Source organism: Ranitomeya imitator, chromosome 4 (genome assembly GCF_032444005.1).
Source record: "Ranitomeya imitator isolate aRanImi1 chromosome 4, aRanImi1.pri, whole genome shotgun sequence".
In the NCBI taxonomy this organism is placed as follows: domain Eukaryota; kingdom Metazoa; phylum Chordata; class Amphibia; order Anura; family Dendrobatidae; genus Ranitomeya; species Ranitomeya imitator.
The window spans coordinates 280,763,593-280,786,378 of record NC_091285.1 but is presented as its reverse complement, the minus strand read 5'-3'; the positions used below and the strand labels follow the sequence as shown (position 1 = coordinate 280,786,378).

Below are 22,786 nucleotides of genomic sequence, written 5' to 3'. Positions count from 1 at the left end.
AATAGAAATATGAGGAGCATGGATATCAAATACTCTATTTCCATCCTGGGATTTGGTATCTGTTTATTACACCGCTAATCTGCGTGTGACACAGCAGTCACTGACATAATACAGCCACATCTGCTGACATTGTTACTCAGAAACCACGGGACTTTTTTTTTTTTTTTTACTGCTCTTGATCTTCAGAGCAATCTAATAATAGACATCCAATATTAAAAAGAATTGTACGCAGAATTAAACCTTTGATGTGTACTAGTCTTTAAAGAGAAGTATTTTTTTCTTGAAAAATAGAATGAAATATGTATGTTCTACTAAATAAACCGATGAGTGCTCTCTAGCAAGTTAGCTTCTTTTTTTGTGACTTCTGCTATTTGAATTCTTGCATTTACTTCTAACCAGATTTCTATGCTGCTGTGTGTCGCCCCCTTGTGGTGATCTGGAATATTGTAATGGGACACCTCCCCCAAGTCACCCTCAGTGCTCCCTCCTTTTACTACTTCATTGACTCCAAGCTGCCAGGAGCCAGCCCCTTGAGTGAGATCAGAGCAGCCCCACAGCACAGGGGGAAAAGTCAATACAATCAGTCTAAGAGCCCAGGGCAGAGGGAGGTGAAAAGTGGAGCCCAAACACTAGCATCTCACCCAGCAGCATGGCCCTACCAGCACTCTGCTGTCCCACACTCCAGCTATGGAGCCTTCTCTTCTGTGTATTCGCACAGGCGGAGGCTGCTCAGCACCAAGAAGACAGCTTGTACATGTGGATTGATGCTCACCAAGCAAGAGTGTTAATAGGTACAAACCTTTAGCTGTGGGATCAAAAGAAATCATATTTGAATGTCATATTCCAAGTTTCTGAAGTGCGCTGGTCCATAATGTGGCGTACCGAATGCATTGTGATAAAGCACACAATGTGTATGTACCTGTCTTCTCATCACCATAACATTTGTTCCCAGGCTTTGAAGAAGATATTTTGATTGTTTCTGAGGGGAAAATGGCACCATTCACTCATGATTTTAGGAAAGCCCAGCAGAGGATGCCAGCTATTCCTGTCAATATCCAGGCGATGAACTTTACTTGGAAAGCCACTGGCCAGGTATGTCTAGAAGAATGAGAATGAGTAGGCTGACAGCTACAATTGACAAGTGCTTGGATGTGAGCTAATGAGAGATGATGGTGTGTGATTTGGCTTGTGTTTAGATCTAAAGTATCTAACTCCCTTTTGTCATGAAGGGTTAAATGGTATGGTGCTGTACAGGGCTTGGACATGAAATTGTGAGTAGTTATGTTATTGGCATGGAATGTTAGCATTATTATGTGGTATTGGTATGGCATGTTAGTATTATTATGTGTTATTGGTATAGTATGCTAGTATTATGTAGTATTGGTATGGTATATTAGTATTATGTGGTATTGGTATGGCATGTTAGTATTATTATGTGTTATTGGTATAGTATGCTAGTATTATGTAGTATTGGTATGGTATATTAGTATTATGTGGTATTGGTATGGCATGTTAGTATTATTATATGTTATTGGTATAGTATGCTAGTATTATGTAGTATTGGTATGGTATATTAGTATTATGTGGTATTGGTATGGCATGTTAGTATTATTATATGTTATTGGTATGGTATGTTAGTATTATTATGTGTTATTGGTATGGTATGTTAGTATTATTATGTGTTATTGGTATAGTATGCTAGTATTATGTAGTATTGGTATGGTATATTAGTATTATGTAGTTTGGGTATGATATAGTATTATTATTATTATGTGATATTGGTATGGCATGTTAGTATTATTATATGTTATTGGTATGGTGTGCTAGTATTATGTGGTTTGGGTAGAATATGTTAGTATTATTATGTGGTATTGGTATGGCATGTTAGTATTATATATTATTGGTATGGTATGCTAGTATTTTGTGGTTTGGGTAGGATATGTTAGTATTATTATGTGGTATTGGAATGGCATGTTAGTATTATTATGTTATTGATATGTTATGCTAGTATTATGTGGTATTGATATGGTATGTTAGTATTATTATGTGGCATTTGTATGGTATGTTAGTATTATTATGTGATATTGGTATGGTATGTTAGTATTATTATGTGGTATTGGTATGGTATGTTAGTATTATTATGTGGTATTGGTATGGTATGTTAGTATTATTATGTGATATTGGTATGGTATGTTAGTATTATTATGTGATATTGGTATGGTATGTTAGTATTATTATGTGATATTGGTATGGTATGTTAGTATTATTATGTGGCATTTGTATGGTATGTTAGTATTATTATGTGATATTGGTATGGTATGTTAGTATTATTATGTGATATTGGTATGGTATGTTAGTATTATTATGTGGTATTGGTATGGTATGTTAGTATTATTATGTAGTATTCGCATAGTATGTTAGTATTATTATGTGGTATTGGTATGGTATGTTAGTATTATTATGTAGTATTCGTATAGTATGTTAGTATTATTATGTAGTATTCGTATGGTATGTTAACATTATTATATACCTGACCAAGAATAATATATGTATAATGTATATGCTTTATAACATATGTGCTTTAAGATTAACACTAATCTAATCTAAATATATTAGTGTTAGTGTTAAAGCATATAGAGAAAAAAAACATAATGATACTGATGGGGAATCTAGATTGTGAGTCCCAATGGGGACAGTGACAATAATGTCTGTAAAGCGCTGTGGAATTAATGGCGCCATATAAGTGAGTAAAATAGGTAAATAAATATAGGTTATAAAGCATATTATCATACATTATGCATATGTTATTCTAGCTCAGGAATGTAATAATATTAATATACCATACCAATAACATTAGCAGAACTACTCACTATTTCATGTCCCGAGTACTGTATATTTATATTATCAATTATTATTATTAATATTACTATTGTCAATATGCAGTTACATCCAAAAAGACTTTATCTTAATGGGAAGTTTATATAACAGAATTTCATAGCAAGTGAACAAAGTTTGGCAGGATCTCTCATGTGCTCAAATAGGTCATGTGGTTGGCAGAGTTCTGGCAATGTTCGGATCTCGTTGTGCCATTTAATATTTCGGGAGGCAATGCGAGTCCCCATGCAGCTGCCCCAGACTCCCAGCTGCTCAAACACAAAACTGACTGTAAATATGTCACACATAGTAACTTGAAAGAGAAACAAAAATGTGTGTTTAACCTTTCTTTCAAGTTCATCCAAAAACAAGGCCTTCATCAAAGCGGCAAGGCGACATAGTAGGTAACCCATCCCCAGGGCATTGCAGTAAGATCGGTCATGTGGCATTGTAATGTGAGAAGATCCACGGGCTGCCAATTCCAAGTCGTTGAGTAACTGCTTCTATAAATCTGCCCCAGAAATAAGCCCCCATGTCATAGACTAAAGGAAAATCCGATCCATGCCTGTGTAAATACTTGAGGAATCTCTGTGAATGTGGATCAATAGTTCATTCACCGAGCCTAATTAATATTTTTTTTATTAATATTTACTTTATTTCCTAATATCAGTAGTTCAAATTCTTTCCTAGTAAGAATTACCAGTGATTCCAACCAGGGAAAATATACTGCACTCGAGGGGCATATACCTTTACAGTGCTGCATGTCACCGAACAGAGGAAATGCCTTATTTCCTGACCTCTGGGGCAGAATTTCCAAAATGGAATGTCAATATGTTTACATTTTGTGGGCATGACTTCTTTTCACTTAAAGGGGTTCACATATCAAGAATGTGTCTTCCAGTCTTTAATATTGGGATCCTGTTCTTCTGTGGTATTTTGCATCTTGGTGTTGTAGACATGCCACCAGGGATCAAAGCACAATGCTGCTGAAATCCCACTTCATTTAGGCCAGCAAGCATGTGCATGCCATCTGTTCTATCTGATAGAAAACAGCGGTAAACCACTCAAACTTTGGCCAAAAAAGGCTTTAGTGCTTAGAGATGAGATGCGAGGCACCTTGTAAGCTACATCTGGTTTCCATAGTAGTTTACACAGTCTAAATGTTCAGTACACAACCTCGGTTCTTCACAGTGCACGAGATATCATTAATGTCATGCAGATCGGTCCGGGCAGAAACCGAGAAATAATGTGATATTGCATGTCTGCCATATGCAGTAGTCAATAGTATCTCCTTAATATACTGACGTAATAACTATATTCACCCCTGCCCTAATATCATGCTCTTATCTTTCTACTTCAAGTAGCAAAGCTTTATATCTGCTGTAATCATATAAATTATTACATGATGTTTTTGCAAAGGTTTTAAGATACTTTTTTTTTTACTGCAAATTGTATATTTTCAGGAATGGCTTTCATCTAAAATTCTTACTCATGTGTTATGTGATTCCATTTGTAGTTGATAAAATCACACTAAACTGTTGTTTCACAGCTGTATATTTATAACAATCATGTATTTGATGAAACAATGTGTTTGATCTAAAAAATACTGCATCAATTTTAACAAAAATATCTTATGTAACTTTTATTGGTACTCCAGGATGTCTAATTGCTACCACCAGCCCATCTATAAAGAACAGTGGAGTATTTCTACCTGATGCATCCATTCAGACAAGACATAGCTTATTGCTGTTGCTTTTGTTATGCATTTCTGATTCTTCTGCGCATAGCAGCTTGTTGCAAAGAATCATAATAGAAAGACAAACCAGCACAATTAAAGAAACACACCAAATGAAGTTGTTATCCTCTTAGCATATTGCAGTTATCATTATATAGCACTGTGTACTTACAATTGCTCATTTTGACTTTCTACCCAGTTAATTCTTCTCTTTTCCATTAGGTCTATGACATCACGTGATTGAAAACAGGCTAGCTGAATCCCTCTAAGCTCTGTGTAGAAACAAGAAGTCTGTTTTCTCTGCACGAGTCAGCATTAGAACTACAATTCTACATCACGTCAAAAGTCACTGTCAGGGGGAAGGAGCGGAGCAGCTGGGTCAGTAGTTGAAGAGAAGGATGGCTTATGCAGTGAAAAGAGACCTCCTATTTCTACATAGAGCTTAGAAGGATTCGGCTAGTCTGTTTTTAATCACGTGATATCATAGACCTAATGGACAAGAGAAGAATTAACTGGGTAGAAGGGAAAATGAGCAATTGTAAGTACACAGTGTTGTATACTATGATGACTGCAATATGCTAAGAGAATAAAAACTTTGATAGGAGTGATTCTTTAACTAGTCAATGGGGGACCCAGCAAGAAAAATGTCTGAGAGCCATAAATCTTGCATGTTTTTAGGTGACCAAATACTTATTTTCCACCATAATTTGCTAAATAAATCTTACCAAATCAGACAAGGTGATTTTCTGGATTTGTTTTCTCATTTTGACTCTCATAGTTGTGGTCTACCTATGATGTCAATTACTGGCCTCTCTCATCTTTTTAAGTGGGAGAACTTGCACAATTGGTGGCTGACCAAATACTTTTTTCCCCACTGTATCTCCTATTCAGTGATGAGTCCCACTTTTGTCTTTGACACATTTATAGATGGAGATTGATTTGGATTAACATGTTTATCAATTATTTAATTTCCATAATTCTATGATTTTTTTGATTTTTCCTTACGGGGGTTGCAATTTCAATGTTAAAGATTGTACCAACCAAAATAGCCAAAACCGAAAAAATAAAAGTTAATGGAGCACTCCAGAGTTTTTTTTTATGCTTCCTACATTAGTCATTAATAATGTGTTACATTGTGGGCATTATAACATTTACCCATGTCTGTCTTCTGCCGTTTCCAGCACTGCGCCGATCCTCTACTGAATCATACACCCACAGCTCTTTCTAGCTGGCTCACTTATTAATTCCTTAATGTAGGTTTATAAAAACTTCAGTTTAAGTCTTAAAGACTTATATTAACAAAGGAACCTACAGTCCACACAAAAGATTCTGTATGAACCGGCTGCTCTCAACTGTGATCACATGATGCGGGAGAGCAATGGAGCAGTGCTGGAAACGACAATAGACAGCAACTGAAAAGTGTTATTATGCATAAATTGTACAAACTGATGGCTAATGGAGGGATGGGGTAATAAAAAACTACTGCAGTGCTCCTTCAATGTTCATTTCTAAAAGATTTTTTCCTTTAATGTGATTGTCTCATCTTCTTGAATGTGTAAAATTGAAAAGAATGCAGATTCAATTTGAATCGGGATGCTGCGTAGGAGGATCGCATTGCCATTTGGCACTTTGCTCCCCCAACTCATACCCAGTAAGTCAATGTTTTCTGCCCTTTGGCTATCTTGGACCGTCTGTCGGATAGGAACAAGCAAAGGGCTGGATCTGGTCCATTTGTTCCAGTGTGCCCATGTCTGCCCTAGAGTCATACATTCACTGCAATGTACAGTAATCTTCTGTTCCTCACAAGTTTACTTGAATTAGGAGAAAAGTATCTTAATGCATTCATGCCAAGACATGTATTGCAATCAGTTTAGAGTCAAGCAGCTGGCTTTGTTGATTAGCTTGTTGTTCTGCCAATGTGGAAAATATTGTTTTTACCAGAACACTAAAAATGGCATACATTCTGAAAATACTTATGCAACAAGTCTATGAAATTATTGTTACCCTAAACTGGTCTATCAAAGGTCATTGTGTATGTGTACGGTATGTGAATAACAGGAACTCTTTGAAGTTCTAAACTCTAACATACTTTATAGAGCTAACCCACTTATAATGGACACTACAACAGTAAAAATGAATTATGATCACTAGAGTCTCTCTATTAATTATCATACAATTGAAGATTGCACTGTTTAATATTATCATGATAAGGGTACAATTATTGATAAGGACTACTGTAGCTAAATGCTGGTAACTGGTACTGCAGTGGCTGTTCTCATTGATTGCGTTGCTTTCTCAATGGCTTGAGCACTATTGTGAGCTACAGTGCCTTGCAAAAGTATTCGGCTCCCTGGAACTTTTCAACCTTTTCCCACATATCATGCTTCAAACATAAAGATACCAAATGTAAATTTTTGGTGAAGAATCAAGTGGAACACAATTGTGAGGTAGAACTAAATGAATTGATTATTTTAAATTTTTGGGGGAAATTCAATAACTGAAAAGTAGGGCGTGCAATATTATTCGGCCCCTTTACTTTCAGTGCAGCAAACTCACTCCAGAAGTTCATTGTGGATCTCTGAATGATCCAATGTTGTTGTTACGGATCTGCAACACAGGACTAAGGTAGAAGGGGGAAAACTGACCCTGCACTATGACTAGGCTGAAACCCTACGTTGGAGTGGGTGACCCATTCCTTGCGAATAGACCCACTGACGATCCTAGGTTAATCTCAAGCGAAGACCTATAGATAAGGGGTTCCCTAAAAGAACTAAGGACTGGGTGCAAAAATGGGTCACCTCCTAATAGAAAACACAGAGAAGGCTGCTGAAACCAATAGAAAACAGAAACTAAGGCTATCAGAACCAGAGGTACCAGCACTGCACAAATAACACACACAGAAGACAAAGCAAAGCACCAAGCTAGAGCTCAAGCAGATTAACACTGTTGTGCAGCAAGGACTGGGAGGCAGGAGCTGGTTAATAAAGAGTGATACAAACACCTGACCCAAGACAAACCCAGCACCAGAGGAAAAAGACCAGTAGCCTGAACTCCACAAGAAAATGGCAGATAGTCACAAACTAAACAGATTCTAACAGTACCTCCCCTTTAACGAGGATCCCCCGGATTCTCTAGGCCGGGCCTTATTCAGAACTCTCCTGTGAAAAGCCTTAATTAATCTTGAGGCTGAGATGTCCACAGCTTTCACCCAGGAATTATCCTCAGGACCAAAACCCTTCCAGGACACAAGATACTGTAACCCTCCTCTATGCCACCTGGAATCAAGAATGCATGAAATCTCAAACTCGCAGTCCTCATCAATTGGAGGAGCAGACAGCATAACTACCTCATCTGGCGGGTCAACCTTCTTTTGCAAAGATACATGAAAAACTGAATTAATTTTCCAGGACGAAGGAATGTCTAATCTCACCGCTGCCAAGTTGACAATGTGAACCACTTTGAAAGGTCTTACAAACTTCAGCCCCAACTTTTTAGAAGGGATATTCAAACGCACATATCTAGAGGACAACCAAACCACGTCCCCAACAACAAACCTCGCCTCCCTTCTTCTCTTGTCAAAATATTTCTTAGTCTACGTTCACATTAGCGTTGCGTCGGCGACGCAGCGGCGACGCACGGAAAAAAGGGGGGAAAAGCGCGCAACAACGCGCGCGTTTTGCGACGCGTGCGTCGTTTTTGATGAAAATCGGACGCACAGAAAATGCTACATGTAGCGTTTTCTTGCGTCCGACGCTAGCGTCGGAAACGACGCACGTGGCGAAAAACGCCACCAAAACAACGCATGCGTCCCCTATGTTAAACATAGGGGCGCGTCGCCGCTGCGTCGCCGACGCAACAGCGACGCACATTAGCGTAACGCTAATGTTAACGTAGTCTTAGCCCTCCTATTAGCCTGTTAAAGATTATGGCGCACACTGGTCCAAACCCTTTACAAATTTCCAGAAAAACTCTCCTCCTCAGGCAACGCCACCCCAATCCTAGAAAAAGGACCGAAAGATGGATTCTTCCCAGTACAACAAAAGAAAGGAGAACACCCAGCCGAAGACGCATGATTATTGAGAGCAAACTCAGCTAATGGTAGATATTCCGACCACATCTCCTGATTGTCCGCTACAAAACATCTCAAAAACTGCTCAACGTCCTGGTTCTTCCTCTCTGTCTGTCCATTGGACTGCGGATGATAGCCCGACGAAAATGACAAATGAACCTTAAGTATGTCACAAAAGGCACGCCAAAAGCGAGCCACAAACTGTGGTCCCCTATCAGAGACAATGTCCGTGGGAACACCATGGAGTCTGACCATCTCTCTCACAAATGCCCTGGCAAGTGTCTTAGCGCAGGGTAATTTATTGAATGGGACCAGATTACACATCTTACTAACCGGTCCACAACAACCCAGATAACAGAAAAACCCTCAGAGACCAGCAGGTCAGTGATAAAATCCATTGCAAGATGTGTCCATGGAGAACTAGGAACCTCTAATGAGCAAAGCAACCCTGCCGCCGGAGCATGAGAAGCCTTAGAGCTAGCGCACACAGTACACTGACGCACCCACTTGACAATTTCTCTTAGCCACCCTGGCCACCAGAAACTCCGACCAATTGACTTTCTTGTTTCAGCAATCCCTGGATGACCCGCCAAACAAGACTCATGACATTCCGTAAACAAAGCTCTCCTCAGGGCTTTAGGCACAAATAATTTCCCATACTGTACGGAGTGTTAGTTGGTGCTACATCCTGGGCTTTAAGAATGCTATTTTCGAACTCAGAACCTAATGCTGCCAGCACCACCCCTCTCTGCAGAATAGATGAATAGATTCTTCCTTTTCAGTATTAACCGATGGGAAGAAACTTCGAGACAAAGCATCAGCTTTAACATTTTTTTGTCCCAGGGATATATGTCACAGAGAAATGGAACCGGGCAAAAAACAATGCCCACCTAGCTTGACGGGCATTCAAACGTCTAGCAGCATACAGATAGATCAGGTTCTTATGATCAGTAAAGACTTGTATAGGATGTCTATCACCCTCCAAAAATGTCACCAATGCTTAAACGCAAGCTTAATAGCCAGCAATTCTCGGTTCCCAACATCGTAGTTGAGCTCCGCCTCTGAAAATTTCTTAGAAAAGAAAGCACAGGGATGCACCCCATCCTCTCCCTTCTGACACAGAACAGTCCCCACTCCTACTGATGAGGCATCCACCTCTACCAGAAAGGGCTTAGTCTCATCTGTCTGGATCAAAACAGGAGCAGAGCTAAACCTCTCCTTGAGATGCTCAAAAGCCTTAACAGCCTTAAATGACCATTGGACAGTATTGGAACCTTTCTTAGTAAAGATTAGTAAGGGGTTTTGTGATAACAGAAAAAGTCTTTATGAATTTTCTGTAATAATTAGCAAACCCCAAAAATCTCTGAATCGACTTCAAGCATTCAGATCTAGGCCACTCCAATACCGCCTGAACCTTCACCGGGTCCATCTCAAAACCATCACTGGAAACAAAGTACCCCAAAAAACTAATTTTCTGTACCGCAAACTTGCATTTCTCCAGTTTACCAAAGAGTGAGTTTTCGCTCAGAATCTGCAGAACCTCACGGACTCTCTGGCAATGCGACTCCAGATCGGGCGAATAGATCAAGATATCATCCAAATAAACAATCACATTCCTACCGATCAACAGCCTCAGGATGTTGTTAATGAAAGAACGCTGGGGCATTTGTAAGGCCGAAAGGCATAACTAGACACTCAAAATGACCTTCAGGGGTATTAAAGGCTTTCTTCCATTCATTGCCTTCTTTAACCCGCAGCAAATTATATCTCCCACGGAGATCGATCTTAGAGAACCACTGGGCTCCAACTAATTGTTTAAACAAATCCGGAATTAGCGGCAAGGGGTAAGGATTGTGCACAGTGATCTCATTAATCTCCCTGAAATCCAGACACGGCCTAAGATTCCCATCTTTTTTTTTTTTTTTTTACAAAAAAGAACCCCACAGCCACAGGGGACTTAGAGGGTCTTATATGACCTGCAGCAAGACTAGTCTGCAGGTATTCCTTTAAGGCCTCTTTCTCGGGAATCGTCAGATTAAATAAACGACCCTTAGGGAGAGTAGCACCTAGGACGAATTCAATAGCGCAATCGTAATCTCTATGGGGTAGTAGAGCTTGTGACTCCACTTCTGAAAATACTTTCCAGAATTCCTGAATGGCTTCAGGTACCTCATTTTTCACAACAGCAGCAATGTGTACATCACAACATTTCCCATAACACTCCTGACCCCAGGATCTTATCGTACTTGACTACCAGTCCAGTACAGGATTGTGCATTTTTAACCAGGGTAACCCCAGGACAACTGGAAAAAGGCAATTTATCAAGTACAAACAAATCTAAAGATTCCTGGTGTTCCATATTTACAGTGAGTGGAAACCCGGTGACCTTTCGAGAAAGGCACCCATGCTCTAGAGGAGTGTTATCAATCGCCACTACAGGCAAAGGGCATGATAAAGGTACAGAATCAATCTTATACTTGTCTAGAAATTGTTGATCAATCAAATTAAGTGCAGAACCGCAGTCCACCATCACTTGAAAATCAATCGAATGACCACGACATGTAGAAATACCAGAAAAAGAAACTCCTTCCGATCGTAAAAATGCAATGCCAAAGGGAGGGTTATTCTGATTAACCTTTTTTTTTCTCTTTTGCTTGTTTATGCGTCCTTCACATTGCTTATTAAAAAAATGGTCAGCCTTACCACAATAAAGGCATAGCTCCTCAGAGAATCATCTCTGCTTTTCCTGGGAATGAGAGGACATTGCCCCAAATTGCATCGGCTCCCCACAGTCAACGGGCTCTCCAGCAAAATTGAAACTTTCCCCTCATTCTGTCTACCTCTCAATCTTCTATCCACCTGGATAGCTAATTGCATAGCAGCCTCAAGCGTAGCAGGTGCAGGATATGCAATGAGCAAATCTTTAACCATGTCATTCAAACCTGCTAAAAACTGACTCTTGAGTGCTGGATCATTCCAGCTGACCTCTGCAGACCATCGTCTGAACTGGGTACAATATCTCTGAGTCGCCAGAACCCTGTTTCAGCCGCCTGAGTCCTGCCTCGGCTGTAGTGACCCGATCAGGATCATCATATAATACCCCCATAGCAGAAAACAAACACTTCTACTGACAACAAACAAGGGTCATCCGGACGCAATGAAAATGCCCAAACTTGCTTCTCACCTCTCAATAATGGAATAATAATCCCCACACGCTGTAATTCAACCCCTGAAGACCTGGGTCTAAGCCATAAATAAAGTAAGCATACATTTTTAAACAAAAAAAATTCCAGCCGTTTACCAGAAAAACATTCAGGAAAGGCCACCTTAGGTTCTTCAGAGCGGATGCCAGGGCAATTATTCACGTGCTGTTGTAAGCTGGCAACTTCCAACGTTAACCCTTGCAGATGCTGAGCAAGATCTTGAACGCTGTTCATATTGCAGAAATCCGGGAGTTTTTTTTTTATACTTCTTTCTGGCTGGACAAACTGTTAAACTGTTACGGATCTGCAACACAGGACTAAGTTAGAAGGGGAAAAACTGACTGCACTATGACTAGGCTGAAACCCTAAGATGGAGTGGGCGACCCATTCCTTGCGAATAGAACCACCGACGATCCTAGGTTAATCTCAAGCGAAGACCTATAGATGAAGATGAAGGGCTTCCCTAAAAGAACTAAGGACTGGGTACAAAATCGGGTCACCTCCTAATAGAAAACACAGAGAAGGCTGCAGAAACCAATAGAAAACAGAAACTAAGGCTAGCAGAACCAGAGGTACCAGCACTGCATAAATAACACACACAGAAGACAAAGCAAAGCACCAAGCTAGAGCTCAAGCAGATTAACACTGTTGTCCAGCAAGGACTGGGAGGCAGGTGCTGGTTAATAAAGAGTGATACAAACACCTGACCCAAGACAAACCCAGCACCAGAGGGAAAAGACCAGTAGCCAGAACTCCACAAGAAAATGGCGGATAGTCACAAACTAAACAGATTCTAACTGTTGTCCTAAATGCCTAATGATGATAAATATAATCCACCTATGTGTAATCAAGTCTCCATATGAATGCACCTGCTCTGTGATAGTCTCAGGGTTCTGTTTGGAGCACAGAGAGCATCATGAAGACCAAGGAACACAACAGGAAGTTCCGTAATACTGTTGTGGAGAAGTTTAAAGCTGGATTTGGATACAAAATGATTTTAAAACTTTAAACATCCCAAAGAGCACTGTGCAAGCGATCATATTGAAATGGAAGGAGTATCATACCACTGGAAATCTACCAAGACCCGGCCGTCCCTCTAAGCTTTCATCTCAAACAAGAATAAGACTGATCAGAGATGCAGCCAAGAGGCCCATGATCACTCTGGATGAACTGCAGACATCTACAGCTGAGGTGGCACAGTCTGTCCATAGGACAACAGTCAGTTCTACACTGCACAAATCTGTCCTTTTTGGAAGAGTAGCAAGAAGAAAGCTATTTCTCAAAGATATCCATAAAAAAGTGTCATTTAAAGTTTGCAACAAGTCACCTGGGAGACACACCAAACATGTGGAAGAAGGTGCTCTGGTCAGATGAAACCAAAATTGAACTTTTTGGCAACAATGCCAAATGATATGTTTGGCTTAAAGGCAACACACCTCATCACCCTGAACACACCATCCCCACTGTCAAACATGGTGGTGGTAGCATCATGGTTTGGGCCTGCTTTTCTTCAGCAGGGACAGGGAAGATGGTTAAAATTGATGGGAAGATGGATGGAGCCAAATGCAGGAGCATTCTTGAAGAAAACCTGTTGGAGTCTGCAAAAGACCTGAGACTGGGATGGGGATTTGTCTTCCAACAAGACAATGATCCCAAACATAAAGCAAAATCTACAGTGGAATTGTTCACAAATAAACATATCCAGGTGTTAGAATGGCCAAGTCAAAGCCCAGACCTCAATCCAATCGAGAATCTGTGGAAAGAGCTGAAAACTGTACAAAACTGATAGAGACATACCCCATGTGACTTGCAGCTGTAAGGCCATGTTCACACAGTGCGTTTTTTACTGCGGAACCGCAGCGGTTTTGCCGCTGCGGTTCCGCAGCTGTTTTCCATGCAGGGTACATAACAATGTAACCCTATGGAAAACAGTCACTGCTGTGCACATGATCCGGAATTTCGTTTAAAAAGCTGCGCAGAATAGCTGCGGCAAAAAAGAAGGAGCATGTCACTTCTTTTTCCTGAACCGCAGCGGTTCTGCACCCATAGACCTCCATTGTGAGGTCAAAACCGCAGTAAAACCCGCAGATCAAAAATATATCTGCGGGTTTTACTGCGATTTGATGTGCAGAACCGCTGCAGCAGGAAGTGCGGGGGAGCGGGCGGAAGTGCGTGGGCGGAGTGTGGCTGCCCCCCCGTGCTCTGATCCCGCCCCCCGTGCTCCGATGCCCTCCCCCGTGCTCCGATGCCCCCCCGTGCCCTAATCTCCCCCCCTTATACTTACCCGGCGTCCCGGTGTCCGTCCGGCCGTCTTCTCCCTGGGCGCCGCCATCTTGCAAAATGGCGGGCGCATGCGCAGTGCGCCCGCCGAATCTGCCGGCCGGCAGATTCGCTCCAAAGTGCATTTTGATCACTGAGATAGGTTATATCTCAGTGATCAAAATAAAAAATAGTAAATGACACCCCCCCCACTTTGTCACCCCCATTGGTAGGGACAATAAAAAAATTAAGAATGTTTTTTTTTTTTCACTAAGGTTAGAATAGGGGTAGGGGTAGGGGTAGGGTTAGGGTTAGGGTTAGAAAACTGCATAAAAAAAAAGGATCAAAAAACGCATCAAAAAACGCATCAAAAAAGGACAAAAAAGGACCAAAAAAAGGACCTGCGTTTTCTGCCAAGAGCTGCAGTTTTGTAAAAAAACAGTCCTGAAAAAAAAAGGATGGAAATCCTGAACGTGTGAACATACCCTTATCGCTGCTAAAGGTGGCGCAACAAAGTATTAAGTTAAAGGGGCCAAATAATATTGCACGCCCCAGTTTTCAGTTTTGGAATCTCCACAAAAATGTAAAATAACCAATAAATTTCATTCAACTTCACAATTGTGTTCCACTTGTTGTTGATTCTTCACCAAAAATTTACGTTTGGTAACTTTATGTTTGAAGCATTATATTGCTTCATATTATATTGTATCATACAATTATTAGGTTCTGTTGAAGGACGTAAATCTGGGGATTTATTATGATGGAATATAGGCTGAACTGGATGGACAAATATCTTTTTTCGGCCTTACTAACTATGTTACTACGTGGGAAAAGGTTGAAAAGTTCCAGGGAGCCGATTACTTTCGCAAGGCACTGTATACTTTTTAAAACTTTTCCATTGCTGCCCTTATTGTACGCTCCTGCATAAAGGCCACATTCCCACATTCAGTAATTGGTCAGTCTTTTACCTCCATATTTGTAAACCAAAACCAGGAGTGGGTGATAAATACAGAAGTGGTGCAAATGTTTCTATTCTACTTTTCCTCTGATTATTCCACTCCTGGTTTTGGCTTATAAATATTGTTGTAAAATACTGACCAGATACTGAACCTGTCAACGTGGCCTAACATAAATTATTATATAGCCTTTTTATGTGGTTGTGTAACTATTAGAGTATGTGTACACGTTGCAGATTTGCCTGTGGAATTTTCTGCGCAGATTCTGCATCTCTTGGCAGAAAACGCAGGTAAAAATCTGCTCGGATTTGATGCGTTTTTGATGCGGATTTTCATGCGCATTTGTATGCGTTTTTGAAAGCTAAATAAAGACCTATTATTGAACAAAAAAAAAAAAAGAATTGTGATGTAATTTCTTGTCCAACCTCTTCACTTACATACTCCATTGAAGAATAATGTTAATTAATCGCCCGCCTGGGCCGTGGGGTACTCGGTACCGGGTCCGATCTTAAAGGGGATGTCACGGTGGCTGCGACCTGGTCCGTGGCCCTGGGAGCCCAATTAAAGGGGAAAGGTCTTTTAAGGGGCATTGTGAATAAAGTCTATTGTTCGTGACGCCACCTGTGGTTCTCAGTCAGTAGGGACCGATGCTGCTTAAAGGGGTCCTCTGGGGTGATGGTATGGCGGCTGGATTGTGACGCTTCCAACAGGTGAAGCAGGGTCCCCAGGGCTCCCAAGGTGTGTGGCAAGGATATTGTATGCCGACGAATAAGTGGAGGACACAAGTCTTTACCTGGTTTACTGATGTAGTAGTGCATCTCCGTCCAGAGTACCAGGTACAGGTGTAGCTGTGGCCCGGCTGGCTTGGAGGCAATAGAGGATCCCTTTCCCTGTTGAGGTCTGTGAGCCTTTCCTTCTTGCACTGTTGTATGTGATCTCTGCTGCCTGAAGCTTACTGGCAAAGTCCTCTTTCCCCTGTTCCCAATGGATCAAGCGGTCCACTACTGGCACCGGCTCTTCTGGCATTTGCCAGAAGTACCCGATGGCCCGTCCGGCCCTGCACTAGACCATGGGAGCCTACAATGACTGTAGTGCAATTCACTGACAGGGAGCGGAGCAGTTTGGAAAGGACCAAAAAGGGCCAGAGACCCTTCATTTCTTCATGGTGATCGGACACTGATGAGATTCCTAATCCATATTTCGTTGTCAATGTTAATATGTGGGAAATTTATTGTTCGCAATGCAACTCTCAATGCAAAGATATAAATACCCCAAAAAAACTGAACTCATCTTTTCATTCGGGCTCCAAGCTCCAAATGATGACATGGGACTTGTACCCAAATGTATCATACATAATAATGAACATAGATGACTGCACGCAAGGGGCAGGGTTTATCACGTACATAAACACAAACTGTCAATACAGGACATACAGTCAAAGTTATAAGTTTACATAAATCTCATTTATTAAAACTCAGATTTTCACAATTTCTGACATTTAATCCTAATGCACATTCCCTCTGTTAGACTAGCTTGCATCTCTACTTATAATACAAGAATGTGAAATGTCAGAATAATACTAGAGACAATGATTTATTTCAGCTTTAAAGGGAACCTGTCACCAGTTTGGGCGATATGAAATGCGACCACCACCTTTCGGGGCTGATATGCAGCATTCTATAATGCTATATTTTTGCCCAAACCCGACCTGTAAGAATAGAAAAATAACTTTTATTATACTCACTCACCTGGGGAGCGTCCGGTCTGAGGGGTGTCGCAGGTCTCGGTTCGGCACCTCCCATTTTCTGCAATGTTTTTGCAAAATCCGCAGGTAAACCGCACTGCGGATTACCTGCAGATTTTCCGCGGATTTACTGCGCATTTTTTTGTGCGGATTCCACCTGTGGTTTTGCACCTGCGGATTCCTATTGAGGAGAAGGTGTAAACCGCTGCGGAATCCACACAAAGAATTGACATGCTGCGGAAAAAACACCGCTATGTTTCCGCACATTTTTTTCTGCAGCATGTGCACTGCGGATTTTGTTTTCCACACGTTTGCATGGTACTGTACAACGCATGGAAAACAGCTGCAGATCCACAGCATCAAATCCGCTGCGGATCCGCAGCAAAATCTGCAACGTGTGCATATGGCCTTACGATTGCTGTCCTCCTGCTGGCTTCATGTGGATGACGCGTCCCTGCATCATCCACAGTGTCTCCTCGGCATTGTGCCCCTGCGCTGACGCCCTTCTCTGCCCTGTTGAGGGCAGGGCAAAGTACTGGAGTGTGCAGGCACTGGGAAAGGTCAAAGAACCCCGGTGCCTGCACACTGCAGTACTTTGCTCTGCCCTCAAGAGGGCAGAGAAGTACTCTTGCGCAGGGGCATGATGCCGAGGAGACACTGTGGATGACGCAGGGACGCTTCATCCACAAGAACCAAGAAAGCAGACAGCCACAATAAGTTGGGAGGCGCCAGACCAAGAAGAGCGACACCCCTCGGACCAGACCACCCACAGGTGAGTATAATATAATTTATTTTGCTATTCGTACAGGACAGGTTGGGGGCAGATATACAGCATTATAGAATGCTGTATATAAGCCCCGAAAAGTGGTGGCCGTAACTCTTATCTGCCAAAACTCTTAAGACAGGTTCCCTTTAATATCTTTTTTTACATAGTCAGTGGCTCAGAAGTTTAGATACTTGTGGTTAGTATTTGGTAGTATTGCTTTTAAACTGTCTAACTTGAGTCTCACATTTTGATTAGTCTTCCTCAAGCTTCAAGTTGCTGCAATTCTTGCTCATTGGTTTCTGACAAAACTGATGCAACTGGGTCTGGTTTGACAGACTCCTTGCTCACTCACGTTTTTCAGGTCTGCCCATAAATTCTCTATGGTATTGAGATTAGGGCTTTGTGATGGTCACTCCATTACCCTCATTGAGTTGTCTTTAAGCCATTTTGCCACAAAGTTAGAAGTATGCTTGAGGTCCTTGTCCATTTGGAAGACCCATAGAAGGCTTGACTTGAGATGTTGCTGCAGTATCTCCACTTAATTTTCCTGCATCCTAATGACAACTATTTTGTGAAGTGCACCAGACCCTCCTGGAAAGCATCCCCACAACCTGAAGCTGCCATCTACATACTTCACATTTGGAAGATATTCTTGGGCTTCCAAGCCTTCCTTTTTCCCTCCATACATAATGATGTTCATTTTGTTTTGTCAGACTGTGAGTTGATGGGGAATATGCCCTGACCATCATCTACCATTAACCGTTTGCATGTAATTTGCAGCTGCTGTTCTATTTTGTTAGTAATGTACATGGAGAATACATTGAGAGTACTGTTGCCTACAATACTAATCACAGACCACATATGGCCACTGTTTCACCTGTAAATGCTCGATGGCTCTGACTTAAACTGGTTTTTACAGGATTTTTATTCAGAGATATTCTGTTGGCAGAGACTTGTGTTATGTTAAATGGACTCTGTTCTGCTGGTTTAAACTGCAATTTGGAACCAACCAGATGGAGCCCCAGGCTAGGGGGCAGTGCAACAATGGGGATGAAGTGCCTGACAGGAATGGGTTGGTTCATTGGCCATCTTGGGAGAGCAAGGTGAAAGCTTGAAGAAGAAGGACATGTGACATCTTAGTCGAGCACCATCAGCGCAGCCAAAACCACCAGGATCCAACATCTGTGATGCACCTGTAGGGCCCTACAGCAAGTCAGCTGTGGTACCATGCACCAGTTAGAAACTCATCATCCCCTGGTCAAACAGTCAAAGGTATGTGGTACCTTCAGCTGCTTGGTAAATGCTCTTAAAGGTGTGCTAGATTTGTGAAGGTTCACAATTCTATTTCTGAAGTCTTGGCTGATTTGTTCTGATTTTTCCATAATGTCAAGTGAATGAACAAATAGGTCTTGAATACAGGCATTAAAATACTTATCAGTACATATAAACCCAGGCTCATAGTACACCGTGTCCAAGAACCATGTCCTGGACACTATCGAATCCAGCTCCAAAAAGCACTAGTCAATTAGCGGAGAACAAAGGAGCATTCGAAATACCAAATTAAAAATATACAAAATTTTATTGAATACAAAAAAACACATACAACCATATACTTAAAATAAGGACACTAAAAGGGCCACCCCTAACACCCGTAGCGGTCATGAAGAGTATCACACATATATAATACAAAAATGAGTGTGACACAAAAGTGTTACATAGTGATAACCACGTCCATACATAGCACCATAAGGTAATGGAGCTACAAACGTCACCACAATCTCTCTATGGTCCCCAGTATGGACCTATATGAGGCTATTTCACAAGGTGATATACCACTAAAGGTACACAATCCAAGACACGCTGTAAGAGACTAGTCAGATTGCCAATGTCATAGAAACATATAGCGTAATAGACGCAGTAACCACAGTCTCCCAAAGCTCCTCTTACCCAGGTGAAGGGATGGATCTAGTTGGGCAGCACCCCCGACGTACGTTTCGCTTTGGCGTTCTATAGCTTTTTCAAGGGGAAGTGTCCATGTTCCACCACGGAATCCTTATATCCAGTACTTCCGGTCACATGAAGAATCATGTGACCCGGAAGTCAGCAGGGTTGCTAATGTGCGGCGCATGCGTCCATGGCCCCCGACGCCGCCACCACCCCGCCCAGCCAGGCTACCGAGCCAGATGACTGGGGGCACGGCAATTACCATGGCACCCAGTCACCGGCCAGGGACGCCAAACGGCCGGACCGAGGAGGGGCGGGGCCGGGAGCAAACGGACGCATGCGCACAGCAAACCCAGAACCGCACCAGAGCATAGAACTACTATAAGATGTATATACAAGAACCACAATAAGATGGTAAAATTAAAACACCACTCGTAATGAAAAAATGACGCTATGATAACAAGTGTCATATGTCACAATCCAGTATAAGATGTACATTGAGAGATCATATGGAGAATGTATATTGGGTCCTTCAGATCTTTCAGCATGCCACTCTGCGGTCCAGTTTTCAAAGGATACCAGGAATACTGTATAACAGACTATAATAAACACAAAGAAACAAGTAATTAAAATTAAAACCAAATAAAAAAGGTGAAACAGACACCTTACAACAGAGGGGAGAAAACAAGATCTTAAAAGGGCTACAGAAACGGGGCAAAATTGAGAGCTTCATTGAGGCCCCCGGGTCTCACAGTGCCCAGGGTCACGATCCACCTCAGTTCACGTTGGGCGAGGAGTTGTTTGATGTTACCCCCCCGTATGCCCGTATGGACAAGGTCAATCCCCCTTACCATGAATTGGCTGGGGTCACAATCATGGTACTTCCTAAAATGCTTCGGTATGGTCTTCAATTGGGAAACATCCTCCACCGTGCTGGCCGCGCCAATGTCCCGCACATGCTCCCTCACCCTTACTCTTAATTCGCGTGATGTTAACCCTATATAGATAAGGTGGCAACTGCAAGTAGCATAGTAGATCACGTTTCTGCTACTGCAAGATATATAATGTCTTATGTCAAAATCTCTTTTGCCGTCCGCCGAGGAGAATGAGGAGCTGCGCAGGACATTGGCGCAGGCAACACAGTGTCCACAGGTGTAGCACCCCACGGTGCGACGCACTGAACCAAAGAGGGGAGTGGTAGGTGCCACATAATGGCTCTTGACCAAAAGATCTTTTAAACTCCTAGCCCTCCTAGGAGTCATCAGGGGACGGTCGGACAGGAAGGAGCTCAACGAGGGCTCAGTACTTAAAATCCGCCAATGCTTACTCAAAATGGTACGTATACTGTCCCATTCGTGATTGAATTCAGATATAAATCGTATTGACTCATCCGTCTTTGTATCCTTTTTAGAATATAACAACCGATTACGTGAGGTATTCTTGGCCCTGTTATACCCGTATCTCACACACCGATGGCTATATCCACGTTGTTTAAAGCGTTCTCTCAAATCACTTGCCTGCTGTTCAAAGGTATGATCATTCGAGCAGATCCGCCTGACCCGGAGAAACTGTCCGACCGGGACGGCCCTAACTGTGGCTTGACTGTGCCCAGAGGTGGCATGCACCAAGGCATTAACAGCCGTATTTTTACGAAAAACCTGTGTCTCTATAAGCTGATTGTCCCCTACCCTCAGGAATATATCCAGAAAGTCAATTTCACGGGGGTCAGACTTGTAGGTTAATCTAATGTTGAAGTTGTTAAAATTGAGCACAGTCATAAAATCCTCGAGCTGCTGTTCCGTTCCACGCCATAAAAATAAAACATCATCTATGTAGCGCCACCAGCACAGCACATGGTCGGCGGCCCCTCCCCCTGCACCACCAAACACCAACCTCTCCCAGAAACCCAAGAAGAGGTTGGCGTAGGCCGGCGCACAGGCCGCCCCCATGGCTGCGCCACGCTTCTGATGATAAAAACAGTCCTTGAAAGTAAAAAAATTATGCGTCAGAACAAATTCCAGCAGCTCGAGGATAAGCTCACATAATGGGCCGTCCAGGTCGGAGGCCTCCAGGAAAAAGCGGACCGCCCGCAGCCCATCGATGTGATCAATACAGGTATACAGGGCCTCCACGTCTGCTGTAACCAATAGGACATCACGGTCCACAGAGACTCCGTCAACCCTCGTCAAGACGTCCGTCGTGTCCTTCACAAATGATGGCAATGTTTCCACCAGTTTTTTCAAATAAAAATCAACAAATTTACATATTGGATCACATAAACCTTGCATACCTGACACGATAGGACGTCCCGGAGGGCTGACTCGGTCTTTGTGGACTTTCGGAAGAAGATAAAACGTTGGTACTTTAGGGAACTTAACCGTCAGACCATCTAAAACTTTCTTATTGATTGTTCCCTCCTCGAATGCCCTATAAAGAATTTTCTGTAACTGCACCGAGAAGGAGGCAACCGGATTATGGGTGAGCCTGGAATAAACACTGTTATTACGCAATTGCTTAAAGGCTTCCTTTTCATACATCACCACCGGCCAAACCACGATGTTTCCCCCCTTGTCTGCGGCCTTAAATACCACGTCATTGAGGGACTGAAGTTGTTTAATGGCCTCCCTCTCCTTCCGTGTTAAATTGTCGAAACGTCTCCTCATGGAGAGTTCCTTGAAATCTTCGGTTACTAATTTAGTAAACACCTCCACCGCAGGGCACAGAGACAAAGGGGGAAACCTCGTGGACTTGGGAAGTATTGCCGGTGGAAACTCACCTCTTTCTGGAGCAGACTGCTCCTCCAGTAGCTCCTCCAAAATTCGGAGGGCCTCCCCCTCAGTGCAGTCCAAGACGTCCGATTCATGTCCACCTCTCGAGTGTAATTTTTTAAGAATCAACTTGCGTGAAAACAAGTGTAAGTCTTTTAGGGCTGTAAAAAAATTAAAGCCATTAGTTGGTGCAAATGATAAGCCTTTACCCAATACACTTAATTGACTCTCAGAGAGGACATGGTCAGACAGATTGATTACCTGGAGCCCCCCCTGATGACTCCGACCATCCGACTGTTTATTCATCGGGCCCCTTTTAACATTTTGTCTTGTTATCATTTTAGTACTTGTTTGGGGGTCCTCTTTATCCCTCTCCTGGGCCCCCTTTCTTGCTACATGCCTATCATCAATGGATATAGAGGATTTATGAGATGTGGAGGCCTCCGACCTGGACGGCCCATTATGTGA

General features: G+C 42.3%; 1 protein-coding gene across 1 annotated transcript in view; it reads left to right on the top strand.

Moving 5' to 3' along the window:
* The first annotated feature begins 542 nt into the window (after positions 1-542).
* Positions 543-22,786, top strand: part of WIF1 (WNT inhibitory factor 1) — a 247,515-nt gene continuing 225,271 nt past the window's right edge. Inside the window, exons 1-2 of the mRNA XM_069764683.1 lie at positions 543-791; positions 953-1,092. Of these exons, the coding sequence (XP_069620784.1) occupies positions 650-791; positions 953-1,092 (282 nt within the window). The 5' untranslated portion in view covers positions 543-649. The remainder of the gene's footprint in view (positions 792-952; positions 1,093-22,786) is intronic.